Genomic DNA, 13431 nt, shown 5'->3' on the forward strand with positions numbered 1-13431 from the left:
GTGGGAGAACTAGAATCTGGATGCTTAAGCAAACATTCAGCTTAACTAGGGGGCTTGAATCTCTTCCAGTCAGGGCAACCAGTGAAAGGGGATTTCAGCTCAGATGCTTCAGGGGATTTACATGGCCAAAACCAAATCAGTTCAGCTACATGTCTGGTGCAGTCCAGCACACCTGCTATCCAGTCAGGCAAAAGTCAGGAAAACCCCACTCTTCCAGGGGGTTACTCACTTGCACGATTTGTGGGAGCATGGCTTGAATACAGCAGAGATTGGATGCGCGTAACAGATAGGGCACAGGTCCTCCTCGCTGGTGGGCTGCAACAAAAAACAAAAATTCCTCAGGATTGGAACAGCCGCTCTTTACAGTCAGTAGTGTGAAGTTCTACAGTGGACTCTTGAAACTGCTGGTGGTTTTGTATGCTCCATGTCAGGGTTCAAAGAGATTCACATAAGATCAAAACCACATGTCCCTCAATTCCATCCATTCAGCAGCTCTGAGCCTGCTACCAATGTGGTAAGCATGGTACAGTTCCATGGAAAATGGCTCCACTGTCATGGACGAGGGCTCTAGTCTCTGAGGAGGGCAACAGGAACTGGAATGGGTACCTCTGTTTCTTGGCCAGACACTACTAAACACTTAATGTCCTGTTTTCTCCCAGTTACCACAGGGTAGTCTGCTCATTAGGATGTACAAAAGCAGTCCTATCCAGGCTGGGATTACCCTTTCTTCCCAGTCTGCAAGACTGCTTTCTCAAAGGCAGCCTCCACAAAAAACCAAGAGTGATTCTTACAGTGCCTTGTGGATGTGTGAACTGAAATCTATATGTCTACTCTACAAATGTTGTCAACTGGAGCATGACCCCCCAAAGGTCGCATAGGTTGCCCTTGGAAATGTATCTCTGATACCATTTGGGGGTTCCTTGCCCAGTGATTTATACAGTAGCATGATGCACTCCTTTGGCCATTCCAGATAACATGGTGCTAGTAACCTCTTCACGAGATATCTTCTTGAACAAAACGAACATGTACACCTCTTGTCTGAAGTGTTTCATCTTACGTGCCCATTTGTTTTGGATACTATGAAAAAATGGAACAGACCCCCATTTTTTCTGGTCCTGAGAGACAGGTTTGATAGCCTGAATTTCCAGAAGATGTTGAATGGCTTGTTTGAACATAATGATGTTTTGCTAGGTTCATGGATCTGGGAGTGGTCATTAACTTGTTTCTGCGGTGATGTGAGGAACTCGAGGGCATAGCCCTGTGAGGCTGACATCAGGGCCATGCATCTGAGGTGGTCTCCAGCCACTCGTGGACAAAGTGAAGAAGTCCGCCTCCTATGGATCCCTGGAACCCAGCCTGACTGGCATAAGGAAGAGTGTTACTTCATCTCTTTAGAAGTAGTTGTTGCACCTATTGACCTCCTGCATGCTGCAGACCTCCTGGGTGGGCAGCGACGGAGTTGGCAATACGTAAAAAAGTTGTGAAGGAAGTGCCAAGCCACGCTGCAGCTCTACTGGGGCCAGCTGTATCAGTTTGTTTTGCTTTTCCTTCCCCAGTCCCATGTAAGGCTACGTCCCTTGCTATTCCATGTCAGGGTGGGGGGAGAAGCAGAGGAGAAAGAAAGAAGGGGAATTCCTTTTTAAAGCTTGTAAAACATGGTGAGTGCAGAGCTCATCAAAGACACTGTTGTACTGCCAGTAGGCAGGTCAGGTCTGGAGAACAAAGACATCCTTCTCCTTGACAGAGACACAGCAAGAAGTTGGCCTTGCTAAAAGCTGTCCTCGAATAAACCCCCAAAGAATATCCCCAAAGAATAAATACATGAGAATACTCTCCAAGAGCCCTGGGGAAATCAGAACAGTCGATGGTGACTCAATTAAATTTGGACTTGGAGACAGGACTTCAGACAGATTGACCAATGCAAGCATGTCTCCCCTCTGAGTGCCTGCGATAATGAAGCAAAGAGTTTCCCTCCAGAATTATTTTTTTATGTACTTGTTCAGCCATTTTAAATCCAAGATGGCAGATACATCCCCATTTTTCTCTGAGGGTCACATATACCTCCATGTGGCTCTGGGATGCAGCAACTAGTTCAGTGGACCTGATGTCCAGAAAGTGTTGAACGGTTAACATCCACGATATTTTGGATCTTGGCAATGCCAGAAATTTGTCCCCTGGGAATCTCTCAAAACTCCAGAGCATAATCCCAAGACTGTTTTGCTTCCAGAACTGATGCCTCTGATGCTAAGCCCTGGCCAGGTGCATCAGGGGACTCACAATGGGTATGGGGGGTGCAAGCCAGATTGGCATCCTGCCGTGGGACTTCTTGGCTCCCTGGAAAGAGCTAGAAGCTAAAGTGAATTGCCTCAAATAGGAGCTGATGAGAAGATGGCTTGTGCCACCACTTGGATTGGGTACCCTTGGAATTCTTGGCTCAGTTAACTTGCTTGGAGGGATAAAATGCCTAAGTAGGACTGACTGGACAGTGTGTTTTCTTGAATGCCATATGCAAGTTCTTTTTTGTCATTGGCCTCAATGACAATGTTGCCCAATTACTGGCCAAGTAACTTGCCCCTGAGAAAGGCTTCTTTCTCAGTCTAGTGTGGAAGCCAGGATCAACATCCAAGGTTCCCAGCCAGATGTTTCAACTAGCAATGACTGAAGGTGCCACTGCCCCTGGCATCAAACTAGGCCATATTTAAGGAGGAATCAGCTGCCAGCAAGATTTTGCAGAGGCCATCTTTCCTGGGATTGGGTTTTGTCGAAGTGGCAAGCCTGCTGGTCCACAGCACTAAAAAAAAACTAGCCCTAAAAGCTATCCCTTAGGCTTCAAATGCACCAGCTTCCTGGCACTGGAATAAATGGGAAGACATTGCTGCCTTTGGCCAGTAGGACTGCATTAGCAGTCAGGGTTGCTACAGGGGCATCTACTAAAGGAAATCGTAAGTGTTCCAAAGCTCCCTGAGGCAGAGAATATGTGCACAGGTGAATCTTAGCCCTGGCCAGGATGTCCCTATGAAAAGAATTTGGGGAAGGTGTGAAGGAACATTGAACTAATTTCTTGAGATGAGGGTTCTGCCTAGGCTAGGGTTCAGGGTCTTTGGTGGCTGGGACCTGCTGAAGAGTCCTCACTGCTTTAGCGAGTAAGGTAGAACAGTAGTCTGTGCCAAACGCCCTGCCAAGCCCAAGCTCAGTTGTCTGCTCTCCTTCCTCCTTTTTATGACAAGGAGAAGGGAACCTTTGAATCAGCTCTGTGATGTTTTGAAGGGGGCTATGGGTCTCACATCTGGGGACTTTTGGAGCATCTTCTCCCTCTTGGGATTTGGGGAGACCTGCCTCTCTCATCATTAGGTTTAAGTCTTGATGTGACAGGTAGTTGCTGGAGATTGGCCTGGAGGTGGGAACTGAATAGGAGGAAGCCCCAGGACCCCACCCCCACACATTCAAAGAGGAGCTACAACCTGTGCAGTTTCTTGTTCAGCCCTTGCCATGGGAACTGGATTGGCCGGTCTTATACTTCCTTTTCTGCCTCAAAACAACTGTAGGATCAAAACCTTATTTCAGCCTTTGGAGCAGGACTGGGAGCGGTTCTGAATCTTGGGCTGTGTGGGCTTCCTTCTAAGCTTTCTCAGCCACTTGAGGAAGGCTGGGTGAAGAGGGAAGGGTCTTCTCACGTCGAGAGGGAAGACAGATCTCTTTCAGGCTTCTATGGGGTCATTTAGTCCCTCCCCTGGTACATGAAAATCAGAGTTATCTTTGCTGTGATAATGGGGGCAGGACAGTGTGAGGCTGGTTGGGTTGTCTCCCATGCCAGCTTCTGCTTAGGGGCTGTGCTCTATGCCAAGGTATCCGAGCCCAGAGGGTGATGGACAGAGGATTGCCCCTGCCACTGAGGAGAGGAAGAGGGTTTAGGTGCAGCACAGCTGCTCAGAATAGGCTTCAGCCATCCAAAGATGGAATATTGTAGGTCTCTCTGCAGGTTTTCGTGCAAAATGCTAAGGGAACATTAGCAGTTGAGCCTATCGCCTACCACCATGGGAAGGAGAGAAGGCCTCACCTGCAGACTGAAGCCCGCTGTGTCCTTGCCCTGAGGGAGAAAAACCAACAACCTATAATTCGATTCCTTTCTTTTAAATGTAGCTCTTTTACTGGAAATTCCACAAAATCTCTGCTGTGTGTAGCTGAGGCAGGGCTGGTCTGGGTATATGGGAATGCCTGCTCCTGGATGATGTCATAAGTCAATGATGTCATAATTGAACAGAGGCCCCTGACTGTGTCCAAGAGGAGGAAATCCCATGGTGCAGACTGCTCTACTGCCACTAGGGGGAGGATGTGAGATTTTAAACAATTAGCAAAGGTAAAGGTTCCAAACTAAGCCTCATCTCTTGTGAATCTCCCCCTCGGGGCAGAGAAATGAGCTCTGCTTGTAGAGAAGACTGCAGTCTGTCAGGTGTGGAGATTCACAGACGGCGCTCAGTATGAGTTTGGGACAGATGAAGTAGTCAAGATATACTTGGCTAGGCTCCCATCTCTGCACTCACAGAGAATGCAACTGCACACATCTCAGCTTCAGGCTCTCAGCTGCAGGTTCACTTCCTACCCCAGGCCTGGCCTTGACTAAGACCATGAGTTTCTACTGAGCCATCACAGCAATCCTGCTTGCTCACCCCTCCCTCCTACTGCAGCAGCCTTCATGCAGCTCCAAACTGCAGCTGGAAGGTGAGCAGCGACATTAATAATTCAAATCCAGCCCCTGGCAGATATCATGTTCCTTGCTGGATCACTGCTTCTCCTCGGAGGTCATCCAGACATAGCAACACATGCAGGGGGCAGCCCAAGTCAATCTGACCAGCCTCTTGTGCTGCCCTTAGGTATATTTTCTGTTCATCCCCCACTCCAAAATTCTCCATTAAAAAAACCCAATTATGTATCTTCAATTATTGCAATCCACCAATCCTACCTATGTTTTATCTACTTCTTTTGTACAGTTTGTTCTGCTTCTATGATTTAGGTTTTCAAAGAACTTGTTTTTTGTTTTGGCAAGGACTGGGAGGGAGAATAAAGATATGTGATGAAAAACAGGCCTCATTTCACTGAAGGCAGCGGAATGCCATCCTACTGGGACATCCGTTTGCTCACTGGGTGCTTGTAGATCCCAGGGGGAGAAAAACACACAGAGCATGACAGGCCTTCCTTCCTCTGCAGCTCACAAGCATGGCCATAACTATGTGCTGTGCAGCACCAGAATCCCAGATCCCAGACACATTCCATGCAGCTCTACAGCGCTGAGGATTTTCTTAGCTTACTATTCATGCTGATCAGAAGGCGCAATGCTGCGCTCACCCCCAAATCATGTTTCCAAAAGTGTTATCAAGATAAAGGATTGACTGTCCTCATGGAAGGCTTAGCATTGGCCCTAAGGCATGGGGGCCCATAATTCAACCTTTGCCATAGAGCTTGGACCCGCAACCTTGTATGGCCTTACATGTCTGAGCCACACCAGCTGCTCAGAACATGTACAGAGACACAATGTTGGCAAGCAACATAAGTCACACTCCTTGTATCTGCACAGCCCTGGGAATGCTAGGTGCCATGACGAGAGCCCTGCAGTTCGTGTGGATGCAGGGTGCCGAGGGCAAGAGCCCACACACGTTCAGATCATTGGGGCACTCACCAAGGTGGAAGCGGCAGCCTGCTTAGACTCTTCACTGAGGTGGCCCAGCATTTGCTCTACCTTGGCTAGCTCTTCCCGGCTGATGTAATCAGTGTCTGCAAAGAAAAACCAAGAGCAATGATCATGGAAAGGGGATGGGGTGGGCACAGGTCCTAACATTACGACACAGGGAGGAGGAGGAGAGGGCCTGCTACATATTCCTTTCTTCAGCCCCCCTCCCACCCCAGTGACTAAACTAAAGCTGCAGTGAAGATCGTTGGCCACACGGTGCCATAGCCCAGTGTGACCTCTAATCAGTCAACCCCGTGAGGCACAAGGATGAGGCCAGCTTGAGCTCAACATTACCAAAGCACTGATGTTGTGTGCAGCACCGATACACTATGGTGGTGGGAGGGCAAGTGTAGCGTTTTCACAAGCTGCCAAATAACAGCATGCATGGAAAAGCTTAGGCAGGGGTATCTTCTCAGGGCATATTGCAGCCACAACCTTTGACAGGCTGGATCTATAGTCACTTAAGATAAATATTTTTATGTCCACAAGTTTTAAAGTAGTTAAGGTCTGAGAATTCCAGTGACTGTGCAACCAACAGCAAGGCTGGACTAAGGCTGTGATGGGGCCTGGGCCTGGCAGGCTACAGCGGACCCCCTATTTTGCCTCCAACACTCACATACAACATTGGTGTGTACACATACGCACACACGGAGACAGTCAAAGAAAGCCATTTCATGTACAAAAACATTTTATATTCTGAAAGACTGCCTTCTCCCATATGAGCCTGCTCAGTACTTAGATCTTCCAGAGAGGCCCTTCTTTCAGGATGGCTGCCTTCAGAAGCATGTTTGGTGGCGACCCAAGAAAGGGCCTCTTCAGTGGCCGCTCCCTGAATGTGGAACTCCCCCTCAAGGGAGGCTCAGTCCAGTCCCTCTCTGCTGTCCTTCCATGGCAGGCAAGACCACTTTATTCAAAAAGGCCTTTGGCCTCTAAGTGGGTCTGTTGGGTTGGGGGCTGCGTTTTCTTCTTCTGTAATTGTTATGTTTTTATTGTATTTTAATGTATTGTTTTAATCCATTTTAATGGCTTCTGTAAGCCGCCTTGAGTGCCATTTGAGTACAAATAAAATAAACGACCAATCAAATAAATAAAACATAGTGGAAATCCGTGCTTTCATGGAAACAAAAGAGCAATACTTAATCCATGGTAGAGGATTAATACAATGCAAATACAAACAAAAGCTCCTATTTATCACTTCCCCTTTTGCAGCCGATCAGTGGTGAAAAAAAGCTACAGTGGCTTCTTTTCCCCACCCTGTGCATGCCACACGCACCCAACATTTCCCTAATTACCGTTACTGCGAGTTGCTATGTTGTCGGTACAGGTGGCTTCAAATCACCCCGCACCACATGGCTTGTTGTAGGGGTTGCGGAGTGGTTTGGAAGCCAACCCCACCACACACCTCTCCGGGTTCGGACAACATGGCAACCTGCACTGCAGCGAGGGTAATTAGGGAAAGATGCATGCGCAAGCAGCACACGCAGGGCAGAGAAAAGAAGCTACAGTAGCTTCTTTTTCTCTGGTGATCATCTGAACCTGGTCGCAGACTGAGTCATTGCTTCATTCATACACACAACCAGGGTTCCCCAAGACATTTTTCTGCCTGAGGAGGACCAGCAAATGCCCTCCATTTCTCACTGGATGACCTTGGGCCAGTCACTAGCTCTCAGCCTAATCTACCTCACGAGGTTGTTGTGAGGATAAAAATGGAGAGAGCTTTAGCTCCTGGAGGAAAAGTAGAATATAAATGAAATTAAATGCAAAAAATCCAAAGAAAAACACCCACCTATCACACAGTGGACTGAATACCTTACTGCTCTTGCTATGTGTGAGTGCATCTCCTATAACCAACAAAGTCATATGGATGCTTATTTAGATATATGGACTGCTTATATTAACATATATTTTTGAAATGGAAATGTTAATCCTTCCCCACCCCCCTTGTGTGTGTTTTTCTTTTCTCTCTTTTTTCCTTTTCCCTATATCAAGGGAGATGTTAATGATTATTGTATATTGATAAGTTTCATGATACCATTTTTTTGCTTTTTTGTTTGCCTGTTGTTGATACTGTTGTGTTGCAAATAAGAGTTAAACCAACAAAACAAAGAACAAAAACAAGGATATATTAGAAAGAGATAACTGTCCTACACTCTGTTATTAACAGTTGAAAATAAGTCTTCCTAGAATGTAAAATGGCTAGCAGTGCACTGGACTGGCTTCTTATTGTGTGTGCAGCTTCACTTACAGGCATATGCATCAGATAGAATGCATCCAGTATCCCATTTGGACATTTAACTCTTAGAGACCCTGAGGAAAGAATTAAATCCTCAATACTGACACCAACTCTTATTACTAACAATTCAAAATGTCAGGAAAAAATTATCTTGCATTTCATTTGCTCCACCCACATGCTTCCATGTTCTGCATGATCAGCAATTCAAAGGAACTTGATTAACAGTGCAACTCTGTATGTGTTTACTCAGAAGTAAGTACCGCTGAGTTCAATGGATCTTGCTCCCAGTGAAGTGTGCACAGAATCTCACCCTTACAGCACAATCCTATCCATGTCTACGTAGAAAAAAATCTCACTGTGTTCAAGACTTACTCGCAGGTAAGTGTGCATACAATTGCAGCCTAAATCTGTACCCCCCCCCCCCATTTGCCAGAAGGCACAGAAAGAACTCACTGGATCAAGAAACTTGGACTGAAATGCTAAACACATTATTGGAGAGCTGGGGTGTTGCTGTTCTCCTGCTGCAATGGGGGGGAAGAGCCCTGGAGGTGGTTAAGGGGTAGCCAATTGGCATACTGAGGGCCATGACCAATACTTTAGCAGGCAGAGAGCCCACAAAGAATGAGTGAGTCACCACCATTCAAATTCCACACAAATACAGCTTTCCTGGGAAGTGATGGCAAAACTGAATGCCCAGGAAGAGACCTGGACTGGTTGTCAGTAATGGAAGGAGGCAGTCTCCAAGCCAAACAATCCTCTTAAGGTGGATTAGTTAAGGTGGAGCAGCTGAGCTGAGTGCTGAAGGAACAAACATGCATAAAAAGACCACAGTCCTCTACATGCCCACTGGGAGAATAAAATCCCTGGGCTTTCTCCCAGGTAAGAGTACTGGGGAGTAAGCCCCATTTAGCTCAATGGGAGTTACTATTGAGTAGATATGTGGAGGATTGCACTGTTACTGAAGCTTATGCAAATGTTCTCCTAGTCCCTAACTTGACAGACCCCCCCCAACTGCCCTCCCCCTCCCTCAAAGCACACATGAGCAAACTAGATACTACCAGTCTACACTGCAGGAATGCCATACACTACTCTGTCTTCCTCCCCGCAATATGGATATAACAATGGATTACTCTGCAGGACTTACATTACTCATGCTAAGCCACAGTGCCTCCCCACCCCACCCCTCCCACAATATGGATATAATTTATTTGCACTGGCAGGGTGATTTTTTTAAATGTTTACAAACTCAGTAAAAACACAATTGTTTTGGTATGAGGCAGGACTTGAGTTAGAGTATGAACCCTTGTTTTGAGTTCAATCACTGCTACACCAAAAATCTGGATTTCTTAATTGTTTCCTATGGGAAGCAATCACTGCTCCATGAGAGCAGACCCAAAAAGTAAACCAGGAAGTCCCTTCTGCAGACAAATTCTCACTCTGCACTAGGGGTAGGCAACACACAGGCTGCATGCAGCCCTAGTCACCCCCTGGTGATGGCAAAAAAAGAGGGTTTTTTTACTCTCAGAAATAGTATTCTGTAGCAGTTTGCTACTGAATTTAATCAGGAAACCACCATTTTGTTTTGCTTTTAAATTTCAGGGCATCCTGCACAGTGCAGCCCATGGGGGCACTCGGACCTCCTGCAGCTGTCCACCCCTCCTCTGCACTTAACTGTTTGTCAATCATAGCTATGACTTCAGTCATTGACTCAAGACACTGAAAAGTGGTAGCAGGCTCGATTGCATGGAATAGTGCCTGAATATTTTGTCTTGTATCTCAGGTTCTATAAGGGTCAGAGACTCACTATTTCCTTTTTATTGAAACCTGGGAATCTAGACTAGCTAATGCTCCCCGCTCCCGGTGAAAGTGGGCTGGTGGCTGCAGCCCCCTTAGTTCATCAGTTAATCTGGCCATGACCAATAGAACTGTGTCCTGAGGATGATGGCAAGGAAATGGATGTTGAGGAGGACATCCAGAGTGGCAAGGCGTTTGGTCTATCCATGAATGGGACAAAAGCTCTCAGGTGTTACGAGAGAAAAACAGGGCCTCCCATATGAGTAACTAATGAATGAAACAAGTCTCCCTCCTATGATATAACAAGAGTAATCAGAGGCAGGTTACAATATTCAAGTTTCATTAAGGGCTTCCACTGTGATCATAGAATAGTAGGGTTGGAAGGGGCCTACAAGGCCATCGAGTCCAACCTGCTGCTCAGTGCAGGAATCCAGGTCAGAGCATCCCTGACAGATGGCTGTCCAGCCTCGTCTTGAACACCTCCAGTGTGGGAGAGCCCACCACCTCCCTAGGTCATTGCTTCCATTGTCGTATTGCTCTAACAGTCAGGATATTTTTCCTGATGTTCAGCCGGAATCTGGCTTCCTGTAACTTGAGCCCATTATTCCGTGTCCTGCAATCTGGGATGTATGAGAAAATGTATGAGAAAAAACTTGTGAAGCCTGTATATGTATCTCTCTCTCCCCTAACCCTGTTCTCTCCCTCCCTAACTCTGACATACACTACCCTACTCTACTGTGTGCTGTTCTTCAGTCTGCTAGACCACTGGGATTTGCTGCAGAAAAGAACCAGCCAGAACTAGCATAATGTTTTCTTATTGGGTCCATCTGGGAAGATGGTTGGTCAGAGAAGGCTCCGGGTAACTTTCTACAATGTCGATATGCCTCAGCCTATGAAACAACCTCTAGAAGCCAATGTAATAATTGCTGTGCCAACAAATGAGTGCCTATGACAGAGCATATCAGTTGCTAGGCCAGCTCAGTACCATCAAATGGTGGGGCTGCTGGCAGATATACAAGGATAGATTTTGGGAATCAGGCTGTTAGAAAGCGGGTACTCTCTGATGGGCAGGGTAGGAACTTTCCCTCCACAGTACAGAAATAGGACGGGAACACAAGCACTTTGCTGCAAGGCAAGGGAATTCACAGCCAGGCAATGGGGCTGAATTATAGGAGAAGACAGATAGATGGGAGGTCTCAGCAAGGTCCATTCTGGGAAACAATTAAGAGTGCCTCTTTAAGAGATGACATGCAGTGCATTATGGAAAACAGAAGAGAATCTGTCTGTGGTGTTCTCTGCAGTCTGCTGTCTTCCTTTTAGCACACGTTTTCACACTATCAGCAGGAAAAGAAACCTGCAGCTACCAGGTAGGAGAGCCCCACTTATAGTGACTTCAGGGAGAAGGAAAGGACAGCAGATACCAACTTCTGTAGACTCTCACACAGCAGCAAATCACCCCAAGAACTGTATAGTCTTCAAAGGCCATTCCATTCAATGCACCCCTTAGGGTTTAGCATTCCTAATTAACAGTAAGGCCAGAGCACCCGAGTGTCCTGCAACAGTTGGGACATTGCTGCAATATGAGACTTTCTTTAAAGCCATTCTAATATTATTATTCACTTTTCTGACAGTGAAGCTTCATCAACAGACTTTCCAAGTATAACTTCTATTTCCCCCACAAGTGGAATAGACGGTTCGGAAGCTGCAGCTCGTACAGAACACAGCGGCTCGCCTGATTAAAGGCAGCCGCCAGCGAGATCACATCACTCCAGTGCTGAAGGAGTTGCACTGGTTACCAGTTGTTTTCCGGGCCAAATTCAAGGTGTTGGTTTTGACCTTTAAAACCCTATATGGTTCCGGCCCAGCCTATCTTAAGGAGCGCCTCCAGCAACACCAGACAGGCCGCTTAACAAGATCAGCCTCAGATGGCCTTCTCTCTGTCCCATCAGCCAGGACAGCTAGACTGGTGGGGATGAAGGAGAGGGCCTTCTCTGTGGTGGCCCCCACTCTGTGGAACTCCCTCCCTAGGGAACTCCGTCATGCCCCCTCTTTAATGAGCTTCCGTCGTGCATTAAAAACGTGGTTGTTCAGGCAGGCATTTGGGGTGGGTTAGGGTATTTAAAAAAAAAAATTATGGTAAAATTTTATTGTTTTAAATTGTTTTATGGTGGATTGTACATCACCCAGAGTGGCTGGGTGACCAGTCAGATGGGCGATTAATAAATTTAATAAATAAATAAATAAATAAAAGTGCCCAACAGCGAGCATACAACAACCTGAGCGGAACAACTGCATTTACCCCATTCCATTTCCTGGGAATGTAGCTTTCCTGGGCTCAGTGGATATTCACAAGGGAGCCATCACCAGGGAGAAAGCAGAGATCATACAATATTATAAAGATGTGGTTTATAATATTGGATAAATGGCCTCATGCAGATACCTCAGCATTGTAAACACCCTGGAAGGTTTTTTCCTTGTATACATTCAACTGGAGAGTAAAATCTGGAAAGGCCCCAGGCCTCAGGCAGCAGGGCCTTCAGCCAGTCTTTCATAGCTGAAGAAAGTAAGATAAATTGACAGGGTGACCACAGTTTAACAAAGCTTACGGGGAAGAGGCAAGGCTTTGCTGCTTACTAAAAAGACTCCTCCTTAGTTCTCAATGGCCCAGTTCACACATCACAACCCAGGGTTGTTTTTTTAAACCCTGGGCAGTTGTGAATGAGTGAGGACAAGGAAGCACGCTGCCTCCTGCCAACCATGCTCCACCCCTGGGTTCCTGAGCACTGAGTGCAAACCGGGAACTCTGAGTTGTTAGGGAGAGACAACCCAGACTTGAAACCCAGCATCCCTGGGTTATTTAGCTTCTCCCAATTGCAGCAGGAGAGACTGAACAGTGGGAGCCAGCATGCTCACTCATTCTCGCTTGTTCACAACAATCCAAGATTTAAGAAGCAAAACCAAACCTGGGTTGTTGTGACGTGGTAACTGGGCCAATCACTTTAGTAGCTCCCCACCACCACCACCACGCCAATTGAGCAATGCCTTGTTTCATCATCATCTCAAGATCTCCATGGAACTGACAGTTTCTAGGGGCTGTGTAAATAAAGCCTGCATTATTCCTTCGGGACAGGTGTTTCCTCTGTCCTGACGCTCCAATTGCTTTCCCGCATCTCTGCAAACTTCAAGGGCAGGGCAGAGCCAAGGACAAGAACCTCTCTCTCTCTCTCTCTCTCTCGATAGGCAAACACACTTATTTCCAAGACTGTCCTCTATAACAAGAAACAACCCTTTTTTGCATGAAGAAATGTTGCTTTTGTTGTCCTCTCATCATCAAATGTGTTGCAGGTAATGGCTTCAGTTCAATTATTTAACTGGAAGCTTTGGGAAAGTAGCCATATTAAATTGGGATCATGCTGAAACAGTGGAATCTTTCATAATAAAGCCAGACTCCCACCACCCCCACCACCCAAGCAAAATCCCAAAACCATCCCCTACTTCAGCTACTCTGAACCCTCTGCTCCCAGTCTCTGCATCATCTTCAGAGGCTTTTCAACCACAATTTCAGATATTCAAGGGAAGCATAATCTGCAGGAGGGATATGAGGATCCCCACTCCCAGGAGGAATGCAAAGGGCTCAGGATGCACAAAAGAAGAGCTGCACCGTCTTTCCATTTAGACT

The 13431-nt window shown here is 46.7% G+C and overlaps 1 protein-coding gene across 2 annotated transcripts in view; it reads right to left on the reverse strand.

Moving 5' to 3' along the window:
- The window catches only part of RNF123 (ring finger protein 123), a 122259-nt gene that overhangs the window by 1873 nt on the left and 106955 nt on the right, over nucleotides 1-13431 (reverse strand). For both annotated transcript variants that reach the window (XM_084839521.1, XM_084839522.1), the window contains exons 37-38: nucleotides 5675-5769; nucleotides 230-315 (exon numbers count right to left, since the gene is read on the reverse strand). In XM_084839521.1, the coding sequence (XP_084695647.1) occupies nucleotides 230-315; nucleotides 5675-5769 (181 nt within the window). The remainder of the gene's footprint in view (nucleotides 1-229; nucleotides 316-5674; nucleotides 5770-13431) is intronic.

Source organism: Heloderma suspectum, chromosome 2, assembly GCF_057233095.1.
Source record: "Heloderma suspectum isolate Gila_16-S chromosome 2, 16-S_ref, whole genome shotgun sequence".
NCBI lineage: Eukaryota > Metazoa > Chordata > Lepidosauria > Squamata > Helodermatidae > Heloderma > Heloderma suspectum.